At 34.4% G+C, this 13,388-nt stretch overlaps 1 protein-coding gene across 1 annotated transcript in view; it reads right to left on the bottom strand.

Annotated features, from left to right (window-relative positions):
* Positions 1-286: 286 nt before the first annotated feature.
* Positions 287-13,388, bottom strand: part of LOC117118908 (GTPase-activating protein skywalker-like) — a gene marked incomplete in the record, with an annotated part of 18,965 nt that continues 5,863 nt past the window's right edge. The window contains 6 exon segments of the mRNA XM_033263638.1: positions 287-5,382; positions 6,675-6,886; positions 7,256-7,414; positions 8,474-8,641; positions 10,727-10,809; positions 11,196-11,286. Coding sequence (XP_033119529.1) covers positions 5,238-5,382; positions 6,675-6,886; positions 7,256-7,414; positions 8,474-8,641; positions 10,727-10,809; positions 11,196-11,286 — 858 coding nt within the window.

The raw sequence follows: 13,388 nt of genomic DNA, 5'->3' as shown, positions 1-13,388 counted from the left end.
TAAAATTGTACCATTCTTTTAAGAATTAAAATCATGAATATTCAGCAGGTTCTGAAATGTAATTTGCATAAATGAATATGTTAATTTTGTGTCAAATGATTTGTGTACTGTATATAGTTATGTACAGATGTCAATTGTAAGAAAGTTTATTTTTAAAAATGACAATATAAAGATTTTCATACAGAAGCAAGTTTCAATATTTTGTATTCAGAGATTCATTTCTGTTGTTTTATTTTGGAAAGAGTGGCATGATACAACACAGGTCATATAAACAAACACAAATGTATTATTGTTAGTATTGATATTTAATCACAAGGAATTGTACTAGGCAAATGTTTAGTGCTTTACAGTATTACTGTGTTCATAACAGTGTGCAACCTTCTCCCGTCAGTGGGGAGTATCAGTCATGCTGCTAATTTTGCACTACCCTGGATACAGAATCAGACATACAAACAGTGACGGTACCAGCAAGATGTTTCCCCCCCCCCACACCTATCAGTCATAATACACAGACGCCCCCACACTGTTGGCTAAATGGTTAAATGGCCAATCCAACCAGTTATTGTGATTATAATAATGTAATGTATTTCGATTTGTATAGTGCTTTATACCAGAGTCTCACAGCGCTGTGGGCTAGCTCGTACAGTAACTTTCCTCTTCCCTAAGAGTCTCTTCATGTCTAAGCTACCCTGTAAACTGGTACCTGCTACTCTCGTCTGTCCACAACAGAGGTTGTATAGACCAGTACACCGGTATAATTACAATAAGAATGGTTCACAATCTGTCCTTATTTTCCACAATGCATGAGCCAACTGAATTTCACTGTTACAATACAGTAACAATATTGAATGATTGTAGTTCTTATTATTGTGGTCCAAAAGAACAATCTTTACCATCATAAACAGTAAAATCTCTTGCCCTGGAAACCACCCATGGTGTCAGTCCAAGACCATGATTGGATTGGATCAGATTAGGTAATATTTGGTTTGGAGTCCCAGTTAGACTTGTTAGGCCACCCTTCCCGTCAGCGAATTTCTGGAGCTGCCACTGTTGTGCAAACCTTTCCGGTCACTGATCCCATTGGCATATACTGTATATTCAACATAGAACACTCAAATCTAGATACCCTGTTATTGTCTTGTTTGAGGAGAGGCACATATAGGTTAACTGGATTACTTAAACACAGGCAATCTTACAGTGAGGCAGAATCATAACCACTATGCCTACTACTATATCATTATTGCTATATCTTTAATGGGTAACCTCACAGAAAACATTTTTTTTCCTTCAGAGACTAGCACAAAATGTCCAATATAGTACATCATAAAACAAATTTAAAAAGTAAGGTGTCATCACAAAATGAGTCATTGTACCAAACTTGCAAAAATGATTTCTTGTTATATTTATATAGATGACATAAGCTTTATTTTTGTCTTTGAATCAAGTTCCTAGATTGTGTATAACTGGAGTAAGATCATTTTAAATTCTGAAACAAACTTTCGAGTACATCGCCTTATAAATACAAAACTGATAAATTTCTTGTTAGTTTTCCTATCAATTCTATAAAATAGAATTACAAAATGTGCATCAAAAGCAATTTTAATCAATGTAAATCAGTTCAGATTGATTCAAATCATAAACATAAACATTCTTTATAACCATTTTCTTGAATATATCAAATTGACCCGGAGTACAACAACCCATTTTGTCATGATGCACTACCTTACCAAAAGAGTGTTTTAAAAAAAAATATGTAATACGAATATATAATATTTAAATCAATTGGAAATATATAAATCTATATTATAACAATATAATGGTGATATTTTGCATTATTAATATTACTTCTGCAGAAACATTCAAAATTCAGATAAACTAAAATAACATAATAAATCCAAAGATAAAAACTAGATAGAAATATAGAGTTAAAAAAAAAATGTAATATGAATATATAATATTTAAATCATTTGGAAATATATAAATCTATATTATAACAATATAATGGTGATATTTTGCATTATTACTTCAGCAGAAACATTCAAAATTTATTTGCTAAATACTACTGGAAAATTACAATGTTGTACAGTACACTGGTGTTAAAACATTTTGGAACACAGACCAATTCCACATCAGTGAGATGTAAAGAACAAACTTCAATTAATTATATTCTATCCAATATTGCATAGAAGACAGATCTGTAGCCACTGGTCAGTTATTATTACTGTATGAATTATTTGCACAAATCATATTAACATTTTGCAAAAACAATAACAGACACCAGGTTACAATCCCATACTTTTTTCCAAAGAGTGTACTATGTACACTTAACATACACATGGGCCAATACAGGACTAATGGCTTAAATGCCGCAACCGAAAGAGAGTGTGCTATTAACTTGCATTCGCACTAATTATTTTAACATTTTGCAAGAACAATAACAAATAGACGACAATAATTAGGCCAAAAAAAATTATTGTGTTAGCCACGCCCGACCGACCCAAAATGTATGAAATTGAGGTTCGGCATTATATTTTATTTATTTTTAGACTACAACAAAAAACATTTTTTTTTAATGAGCTAAAAAGGCTGGAATAAGCCTATCTTGCTGGACGGTAGGCAATGCAACAGTGCTTTGTGATTGTTTTGCTCTTCAATATAGATTTAAAAATGGTCTTTGTTGTATTTTTGTGTCTTACTGACCTACCCATTTTTTGGATTTTCCCAAAACATCGCCAACACAAGAATTTTGTGTTGGTTGGCCTTATTATTGTGCATAGACAATATTTTAACAACAGCCCCATATTAAGACGGTAGTGAAAATGTGTTTTCTTTTGGGTTTTTTTGTACAGCTGTAAGTAATTTTTTTAATTATTGTAATGCTCTATAAAATTATATATTGAGGTTTTGGGCTTGGATTGGATCGGATTAGATTTATTTGGTGTAAACAACAAGGATAACCTACAGAAGTCCAAAGTAGACTCAATTTCAATGGGGTGCTTCTGGTGGTAATTGTTCAGTACACCAGGATACAACCCCATACTCTTTTACTCTTGTACTGCGTAACTTAACGTTCACATGGGCCATATTGCATACATGACTAATGGTTTAAATGTCTCATCCGAAAGATGGTGGGTATGAACTTACATTTCAGCCCTCCAGTTGAAACACATGGAGAGAAGCGATGGGAATTGAACTGGGGTCCAAGAGAGCTCCATGGTGCAGCGCACATACACAGTGGCTACCACAGCCGAGTGGCTAGTTGCTCTCTAAATTTCAGTTTAAAAAAAACACTGAAATGTGTAAGATTTTAAACCTAGTACCTCAGACTTAACTCGAGATAACAATTTTCACACATACAAAATGATGCTATATGAAAAATATGAAGATATTCGTTCTCTCCAGGGCCATATCCAAGAATTGCAATAGGGGTGCTGGGTTGCAGAGGTTGAGGAAAAATGGAACAAATGGCATATACTAGAATCCTAGAAGGGCACGAGGAAAGAGCTGGTTAGGTCCCAGCTTTGATGTTTTCACTGTGGCAACAACTGTACAATGCCAAAAAACTGGCAAAACGACACATTGCTGGTTAAAATGTGAAGATTTAAGATTCCCTTCTAATCTTTCAGATATCATCATCATCAATATGTCGGGCCATGCTGGCCAATGGCCTCAGATTTTATTTTGAGTATTAATGCTTGACTGTCTTAATGTGAAGGGAATTGCATTTGCACCCATTTTATCAAACTGGTAGCCACCAGCCAATTTTGATATAACTTAACTAAGTAGAAATAAAAATGAGATTACAGTACATGCAATACAACTTAAACTAATTGATAAACTATATGTGTTTATTGTATAAAATAATAATATTTCTTAATAATTATTGGTAGATCAAACAGGAAGACTTTAAGGTTTAGCTGAGGTTATCTACACATTTTATAAATGCTTATGGATAATATGTAGTATTAATAATGATTATTATAGCAACATCTTAACACTTATTGATTTAGTGAACAGTTTAATTACAATCTTACATTTGTATAGTTGAGCAGGAAAATTTACCACATCAATAGAACTATAGGTAACATATTTAACAGGTAGTCCAGGAGGCCTAGATAGCATGCAGCAGGAAACCACCATTAAAGATTATATTTAATACTGTATGCAAAGGATTTCACCCATGGCCAAGTAGGCCTGCATAAGATTGAGGCAAACATCAACAGGTGATACCAAATATTAAATAAGCAAAAAATTAAACTCAAGTATGCCTGCATAAGATTGAGACAAACATCAAGTGATACCAAATATTAAATACAGTAAACAAAAGATTTAACCCAAGTAGGCCTGCTTACATTGAGACAGACATCAACAAGTGATACCAAATATTAAATGCTGTAAGCAAAAGAATTCACCCAAGCCAAGTAGGCTTGCACAAGATTTCGGACAAACATCAACAATTGATACAGAATATTAAATACTTTAAGCAAAAGATTTAACCCAAGTAGGTCTGCATAAGATTCAGAAAAACACCTACCAATGACACCAATTATTTCTATAGAAAATACTTTACCCAAGTTCAAAAATGAAGTTACTCTACAACACAACAAATACGTGTGCAAGTTTTAACTGGTTTGGTGTAAAATCTTAAGATCAATTTTGTTACAATAAAATTTATATAAGTTGTTTCTTTTGGATATAGTGCATTGTATCCATGGAAAAAGGTGCAATACTAAATACTTAGAGTTTTACATTACATTACAATAAAATTTCTATGATCAAAGTTTATAGATTATTAGAAACCCAAAAAAACTAATAATGGGTATTAAACAAATGAAATATATTGAAGAAATTAAATGCAGATAGTTTATGGAGGGAAAAACAATTCAAAATTATGTGTTTGAGATCAAATATAAATTGGAATGCAATCAATGAACATTACTTTAACAATTATGTTTAACAAAGATTTAAAGAATCCATGAAAATTGAGGGTATATAGAAATAAAAAATTTATAAGATAGTATTCATACAGTATCATAAATACCTTTAGATAATATAAGAATATTAAGCACGCATGTAAAATCCACTGTAACCATCAGTTGTTACAGATTGAGTAGCAGCTTTGACAGGCGGTCCCATTATTTGAAGGGGGTGTCCATTCATCAAAGTAGATGTGTTTATCAAGGCATGAATTAAAATGAACCATCAGATTACTCTGAAAATAATTTAATTTACCCGGTTCACTCATCCGTGATGAATGACACAACCTCAACATGAGCACACTGGAACTGACCACCAGATGCTAGAGGTGGGTTGCTAAAGGTGTCACAATAGGAAGTCCAACCATTATCAAGGTCATTCTTGAGATGAAGTCCATCACCATCCCTAGAAGACAATTGCAACAAAAGCAGTTATATGGCTAGTTCCCATCAAACTTACATCCAGCTTAAGATTACTCAAACTAGAATAGACTATGAATGGTGTATTGGTGATCTTCTCTATCTCTAAATATGTGGCCAAGACAAGCCAAACCAGTCACTCGTCACAAAAATCGATTTGAGTTTATTAATACAGGTTTTACCCTTTCCAGTCGTATGGTGTCGGGACGACGCCCTTTTTTACCATACTTTATAGGGAGGGGTGTCGTACGTACGCCCTGTATAGCTTTCATGATAATTTTTTTATAGCTATGCTGCCCTCTATAGGTTTGTTTGATAGTGATGTAGGAATATTTCTGTAGAGGGCCTCCTGTATTAAGACCAAATAAAATGCCTGCGCCCAGTAAAAACCTGACATTTAGTGTAGATGATGTAATTTCTCAGGTTTGGTACAGCCTCAGGCAATGGTAATGGGGTAGACTGGAAAGGGTTAAAAAATAAAATGATAGCTATAAAATGGTAAAAAAATCATTCAAATCTGACATTTCCTTATGAAGTTACTAGCATTTTTAAAATAAACAACTGTTTAAAGAACAATTATATGAGAAATCTGCCTTTATGATTTCGTGCATTTCTCATGTAGATGAAATCCTTAAAAAGTGTTGTTTTAACCTTGAAAATGGGGAAAATAACAGTGTGTGTGCGCTGAACTGTGGACATCTCTTGGTCCCTGGTTCCATTCCCATCGTTGCTCTCCTTGTGTTTCAGCTGGAGGGCTGAAATACAAGTTATGATAGCACACCGTCTTTCGTAACGGGACACCACGATGGAGCTTTGGGCGATCTGACGTCGTAGCAAGCCAAGCACATGTTGTTTGCACACAACCCCACAAAGAAAATTAACCAATTAGCGGCCACAGTTTTAGAGGCGCTGCCTTGCCTGTTTACTGACCAGCAAGAAGCGGCATCGTTGCTTTGAAGAATGCGTTGTGTTTAGAAAGTATATCACACCGAAAACGCACATAAAAAAAATATAAAAGCATCAGTTGTATTTGTAATTAAATTTGCTGTTCAGATTTTCAAGCCCTGTATATTCTAAATAAAAGTCGATTCTAAAAACGTAAAATTGGAAAATCTGTTTTCAAGGATTTTTCAAGTACGAACGTTAATTTTCAAGAACTTTCAAGGGCCCTTGAAAATGATTCTCAAATTCAGGGAATTTCAAGTACTTTCTAAGGACCGTACGAACCATGTCAATCAGTAAACCACCATTACACAGCCTCATATCAAAGGAACTCACCCTCCTCCAATGACCAGTAAATTGCCGGCAGCACGAATAAACATCTGGTTAGAGGCATCTAGGGCTTCATCATGATCTAGACCAACCCACCCATACTTTTCTTGCTCTGGCACTAGAGAGAAAAGGAAACATTCTCCAGTTCCAAAAAATGCAAGTTTCCTTTCCTTGTTGTTTCTTTCTTCAAGGTTAGTGGATAGGTATGCACCGAACACCTGCATCGGCAAAATAAATTTAATTGTTATTAATAATCATAATAAGAATGAAGATAATAATAATAATAAATAATAACACTTGATGATGATGTGAATAATTTTGCCATTACACAATGAAGTGATATAAAAAATATTTGTATTCCTATCTGCTTTCATATGATGAGGAATGAAGATGATAATGATATTAAATGATAGTAATACAGGAACTAACTTACTATTATTTTATTGTCATCATCATATATTTAAAATAGACCTGATCACAAAATAAACAGTTTTAAACATTAATCTTATAGCAAAGGTTTAAACAGTATTACGCTCTAACCATAATGTGTCAGCCTTACCAACATACGAACCTAACCCTGTCCTCACCTCTCTCTTTATTGTCTTCACTAGTAATAGCAAAGGTTCCTTGTCCTCGCATTGATTAAACAGTGACATTAAACTGTAGCCATGTTCACTTGTACTAAAAACAAGCTTTGGCGTCAATAGAGCAATGCGATTCGGTAACCACCGCCACAAAACTTGCAGCTATATACGTAAAAAATAGAATAAGAAGGTCATCAACAACGGCGGGACCCTGATGGCAAAAGCTAAATGTAAAAACAACTAATGAGTTAGAACAAGCAGATTTTAAGAAATTATTATGTTATATATCTGTCTCTTATACACATCTATTTCGTGCATTTCTCATGTAGATGAAATCCTTAAAAAGTGTTGTTTTAACCTTGAAAATGGGGAAAATAACAGTGTGTGTGCGCTGAACTGTGGACATCTCTTGGTCAAAGATATTTAATGAGTTAACATCCAACTGTGTATTGTGTCACATAGCCAAACAGCTGCGTTGAAGCGTATAAAAGCCTGTTGTTGCTAACAAAAAATTTGTTAAAATAACAGACGCCTACACGCGAATGCAGTTGAGTCAAACCAGACGCGTTTGTACAACAACGACCACCTCAAAATTGTTCGAAAATATTTAAAAAGATATCAGTGTTACTGTTTTTATTAACAGAGTTTGTTTAATTAATATTCAATATCATAATTTGCAAAATTTCTTTGTTAATCATTCGGTAGGCCTAATAAATTATTAATATTTACATAACCAGGAGTAGGCATACACCTATAGAGAACCTCCAGAAAACACATTCTTTGTACCACGGATCTTAATTCTTATCTGTGATTGTATCACCAAAATCAAATACAGTTATGTATTTACTTTCATCCAAATGCATCATCTTTTTATTTCACATTTTATTTTATTTATTTTGACTCCAAATTAAGTACATAGGCATATATACAATTAAAACATTCTCAGAGGCGTAGCTAGAGGTTTTGGTGTCCGGGGGCAAGAGTAGTACCTCTATTGCTTCTCTCCACCCTGAAGTATAAATGGGAACCTGGTGGGATTGCCTGCTCTTGCACTGACTGCTGCAGCAACTTGAGCATGTGGGCCACATGACCTGGGAATGAATGCTTTGTATCTCAAAAGACAGTGTGCTATATAACTTCTTTTTAACAAAAACAGAGGGAATCTCTTATGCATTAACAATTAATTTAAAAAAGGAAAACAACATCAAAACATAAACCTACTTGAGTTTGATTAATAATTGCAGAGTGAAGTTCAGTGACTGTAGTAATGTTGCGGCTAAGATTTTGATGATGATGTTTGTCAGCCATGGTGTTGCGAACTTTACCCTGGTTCTTAGTTTGAAATGATCTTATTGTGGCCCGTGAAAATCCTCGGAATTGGAATGCAATCTGTGGGGAAGACAAGTAATGTTAACAGAAATGTTTAAAATATTAATTTTTTTATTATTAGGCGAGAACTTTTTTATACCTTGTTTAGTGGCCCACCAAAAATGATGACTTTGAATAAAAATAAAATTTTATTTTTGGCTAGTTAGCGCACCAACCATCACAAAAAATTGCCTATTTCTATTCCTAATAGACCGAATTAGTCGCCAAACCAAGGCCATTATAGTGGGTATAACATCAAAACAAACAGCTAGGTGGCAGGTTTTTCACACAATAATAAGCCTCTGCTCAAGTAAATTTTGACAGTTTTTACACTCCTCAAACTTATTTATTTGTACATTTTATCGTAAAATAACTTATCAAAAAGCTTGGTAAGCATTTCTGTATAAAAATCACAGTATTGACCCGCTAGATTTGAAATGGAGTGAAAGAAACAAATGGAAAACTTGAACATTTTTGCATAGCCTCCTCTCGTGAACACAGGCCTAGCCCTAGACTACACAGTCATACAAATAACGTTCTTCTGACTCATTGGCCATCGTAAAAGAAACATCTAATTCTACAATTCAGCAATTTAGGTTTGTCCAACAAAATGGCTTGGTGACAGTATTTAAGCTGAATATGTACCTCTAATCGACAGCGATCACCTTATTCAGTACTGGATGTGGCAAGTCCCGTGAGCGACGGGCCTACAGCATTTAGATCAAATCAACCTTAATCCCAGGAATCTATGAATCCTTTAAAATGTATATATTGAATATAAAAAGTATTTTTTCCGCTAACTTCTTTACATTTTAGAAAATTTAATATATACCACTTTCGACTACGCTCGATGCATTAGCATGGGACTTTATGATGTAAGCAGCAGTAATTTTAATACCAAATAGGCCAAATTTTGATGACGTCATCTTTGATGACTAATTAATAATAATAATAATAATAGTGTAGTTTTATATAGCGCACATATCCATCTAATGTAAGATGCTCAGGGCACTTGAAATGTGGACTAGGAACTCGACCAATGACTTTCTTCACCCATAAGGGTCCCTTCGTGTCTGTGCTACCCGGTAACCCGGTACCAGCAACTCTCGTCGTCCACCACAGGGGCTGTCTGTTCCAGTACACCGGGGTAACCCCCTACTCGTCTCGAAGGATGTACAGGGTTCTTTATATTGCACACGAGCCATTGTATGCACTGGGCCTGCGGTTTATAGTCCTTATCCGAGAAGACTTGTTCTACCACCAGAACCATAGGCGAGCGTGCCGTTCGAACCAGCGCCGATATTATGGCTATAGCTTGCGGCGTCCCTGCTAACCGCTCGGCCATTCGACTCACCAAATTCTATCTACTATATAAATTTAAAGCATCTAACCATCCCATTACTACAGTGTTAACATTCACCAATAAGATTTTATTTTTATTTTTTCCCCCGTCTGGATGTTTTTGGCAAAACTAAATAAGAAAACAAAATTTCATTTTTATTTTTTTTCCTGCCCTGTTCTGACGATCTTTAAAAAAATATCTTCACGAAAAAAGGTATAAAGCCTCACCTTATAAACAAATAACATATCAATAAGAAAGTGCTAGTTATAGACATTTTACTTTACTTTTTGTACTACAATCAAAAATTTTAAAATTCATCAGGTGGTTCTCTGACAATATCCCTTAAAATCAAAATGAATGCTACATAGAAGTGGTTTGGCACAGCAGGAACAGTTTGCTTGCCCAAACTTGAGGTCTGGGTTTCAATCCCTCGCTGTGCATTTTGTTTGTGTCATAGATCAAGGCACTTTATCTGTATTGCTTCTTTCCATCGAGGAGTGTAAGTGGGTACCTGGTAGAGTTTACACTCCAAATACGCTGATTAGCTTCTGCAAACGTTATGTACTTTAATACTCACACGGGAAGCTGAGTGTGTTTGCCAGGTGTTTAATCCAATGACCAGGGTGAAGCGCATAGGTCTCATCATAATGGGTACTCACTGGTAGGCGATGTGACGCCATCTGTTAATTGTCAGCGAGTCTGAACATTATTGATATAAACCAACATATGAAGAGAGACAATTATCCAAAAAAAGTTGTTTTTACCTTCAGTAGTTTATTAGGAGATTCTGGAATGTTCTTTGCATATTCTTTAATGAAAGACAAAAGATTGTCATCTCTCTTTGTACCTTAAAGAAGAAAAGGTTTCATTAGTTGCCTGACAGCAGAGAAATTATGCTAATAATGTTCTCATTGGCATTGGAGAGTCACTAGAAAGTGTTTTAGTTCACTTTTTGGCAATCCTGTCCGGCCAATTTAGTTATTTTTTCCTCTCTTTGTTATTCTGATTTTGACAGTTTTATTGTTCTTTGGACAAAATAAATGAAATGAAACAGGTAAACACAAACTAAGTGTATTCATAATTAAGCCTGCTGCACACACTTTTTGTATTTTACCATATACCAGAATAAAATAAAATAAAAAAACAAATAATTGAAAACAAATAATTCCCCCCAAAAAACCAACAATCCACCCTACAATAATGCACAAACACGTATAAGATCTTTTACTGTACCTTTACTCTTCTTGTAGGAATCTGCTATAGCCAGACCTACTCTGTAAAGAACTTTGAGCCCTTCCACAACAAAACAATCAATAATACGAACCTGAATAGAGGAGTAAGAAAAGGAATAAAATACAGATAAGATAAACAATTTTATAAAAATCGCTAGTAGCAATGCATTTAATATCGCACATTAAAAATTATTATCATAATCATTATCATTCTTCTTCCCAAAATATTAATGTTATATTTTTTTTTATATTTTTTATCATCAACACGTTAATACCACAATCCTCACTTTCATTTTATGTCACACATTATTATAATTACCACCGCCAAAGGAGGTTACAGTATGTATCAACCAATGTTTGTCTGTTAGCAAGATTACAAAATTTTAGTGGAATGGTACAAAATAAGAGAGAGATGATTAAATTTTTGGAAGAAAGGGTCGAAGGAGGTCAAGGTCATAGAAATTTGATTTTATAAGCTTGAGCATTGAGGCTTTTAGCAAAATGCACTCATATCCTTTTGTACTCAGGCACAGGGCGTAGGTATGCACTATGGATTTACCACTCTAATTTTTATTATAATCATTATTACTGCTCTTTGAAATTATAACAAATACCTTTTTTCATCATTACACAGTTAAAACCAGGCTCTGGAGGGGAAAAATTGTTGATATGTTGTACAACTAATTTTTCTAAAATGCAAAGAGTGTTTGACGAAAAACTTGGAAACAGTCAATGAATACAGTTTTTTCTATGTCTAAAAATAAGGGGGAGGGGGAAGGGGGAGTAACCACCTTTCTCCCCCACTTCTTAAAGATTCAAAAATCTGTATCTCATTAACACTTTTTTGTGTCTTAGAAGAATCAACTGTAAAATATCAATTTCTTTTTCTTCTGGAGCTTGGCTTTAGTTATCAAAATCCCTACTTTTATCATCACTATTGATTACATTACAATTGGTATCCTAAGTATCAATATCATTATTGCTATTATCATCTGAGTTGGAAGTTATCATTGTCATCATCACCATCACTGTCAACACTTATATATAATTAACCCTTACGCTGCCATCTTTGCATTAATGCGAACACCTCACAGTTGGTGTGCATGCCAGTTTCGCATAAATGCGAACAGGCTCACCGTCAGCCAATGCCACCTTCGCATAAATGCGAATTGGTGAAGGTCTTCCAAAAAACGACTATAGAGCAGCTGTGTTAACACTAACCCAAATAGTTTTTACTGGATATGAAAGCTAATGAATTTCTGCACATTTTGATGCGAAACTTGCTGAGTGTTGTTTTGTTAGAAGTTTGAATTTTTGCAAGTTGAAAATATGATGTTTTGAAATGCTGAGAAAGTATATTCTGTAGTTGTTACAGCTGTGCTGGAAAAACTGAAATAGAAAACGATGTTCTGGGCCTAGGCCAAGCTAGGCCTGGACTGTGATATTAGTAAATACACATAGGCCTAGGATTTGTTATTTTGATTTTCATCAGCAAGTAATTTGACTTTGAAATCACATACTCTGCTAATAGGCCTAGGCCCAATATACTATTTGTGATTAGACCTATTGACAAAATATTCCTATCACTTTTTTCACTAAATGATAAAATGCAGAAATAAAAGCATATATGTACAAAACAACTAATGTTGAGTAATTGTTGTTTATAGATTTATATTTTCATAATCTCAATAGTTTATGAATTATTGAGCAAATAATATACACTATCAAAAATAAACATTATGGTGACTGATAATTAGCTGGCACAGGGGATTAGAGGTAATGTTATCAGCTGGGGCTCTGGTTGACTGAATAAGAAAAGAGCTAGCAGCGTAAGGGTTAAATGATAAATTAAAAAAATGTCTAATTAACACTTAATCTTAGATTAACCAGTGCAATGGTTAATCTAAGAATAACCACTGCACTGGTTAATCTTAGATTTGATCTTAAATTGGCTGAGATGTCGAGAAAAAAAAATTTCGCACCCAGGGTACTACGGTATACAGGTATAAAAAGACTTAGTACCAGGTGTGTGAATGGTGGGTACTACGGTATACAGGTATAAAAAGACTTAGTACCAGGTGTGTGAATGGTGGGTACTACGGTATACAGGTATAAAAAGACTTAGTACCAGGTGTGTGAATGGTGGGTACTACGGTATACAGGTATAAAAAGACTTAGTACCAGGTGTGTGAAT

This window comes from Anneissia japonica, unplaced genomic scaffold (assembly GCF_011630105.1).
Source record: "Anneissia japonica isolate Jap-2015-1 unplaced genomic scaffold, ASM1163010v1 scaffold288197_len338424_cov179, whole genome shotgun sequence".
Classification (NCBI taxonomy): Eukaryota; Metazoa; Echinodermata; class Crinoidea; order Comatulida; family Comatulidae; genus Anneissia; species Anneissia japonica.
The sequence above is the reverse complement of the archived record's forward strand: the minus strand, read 5'-3'. Positions and strand labels throughout refer to the sequence as shown.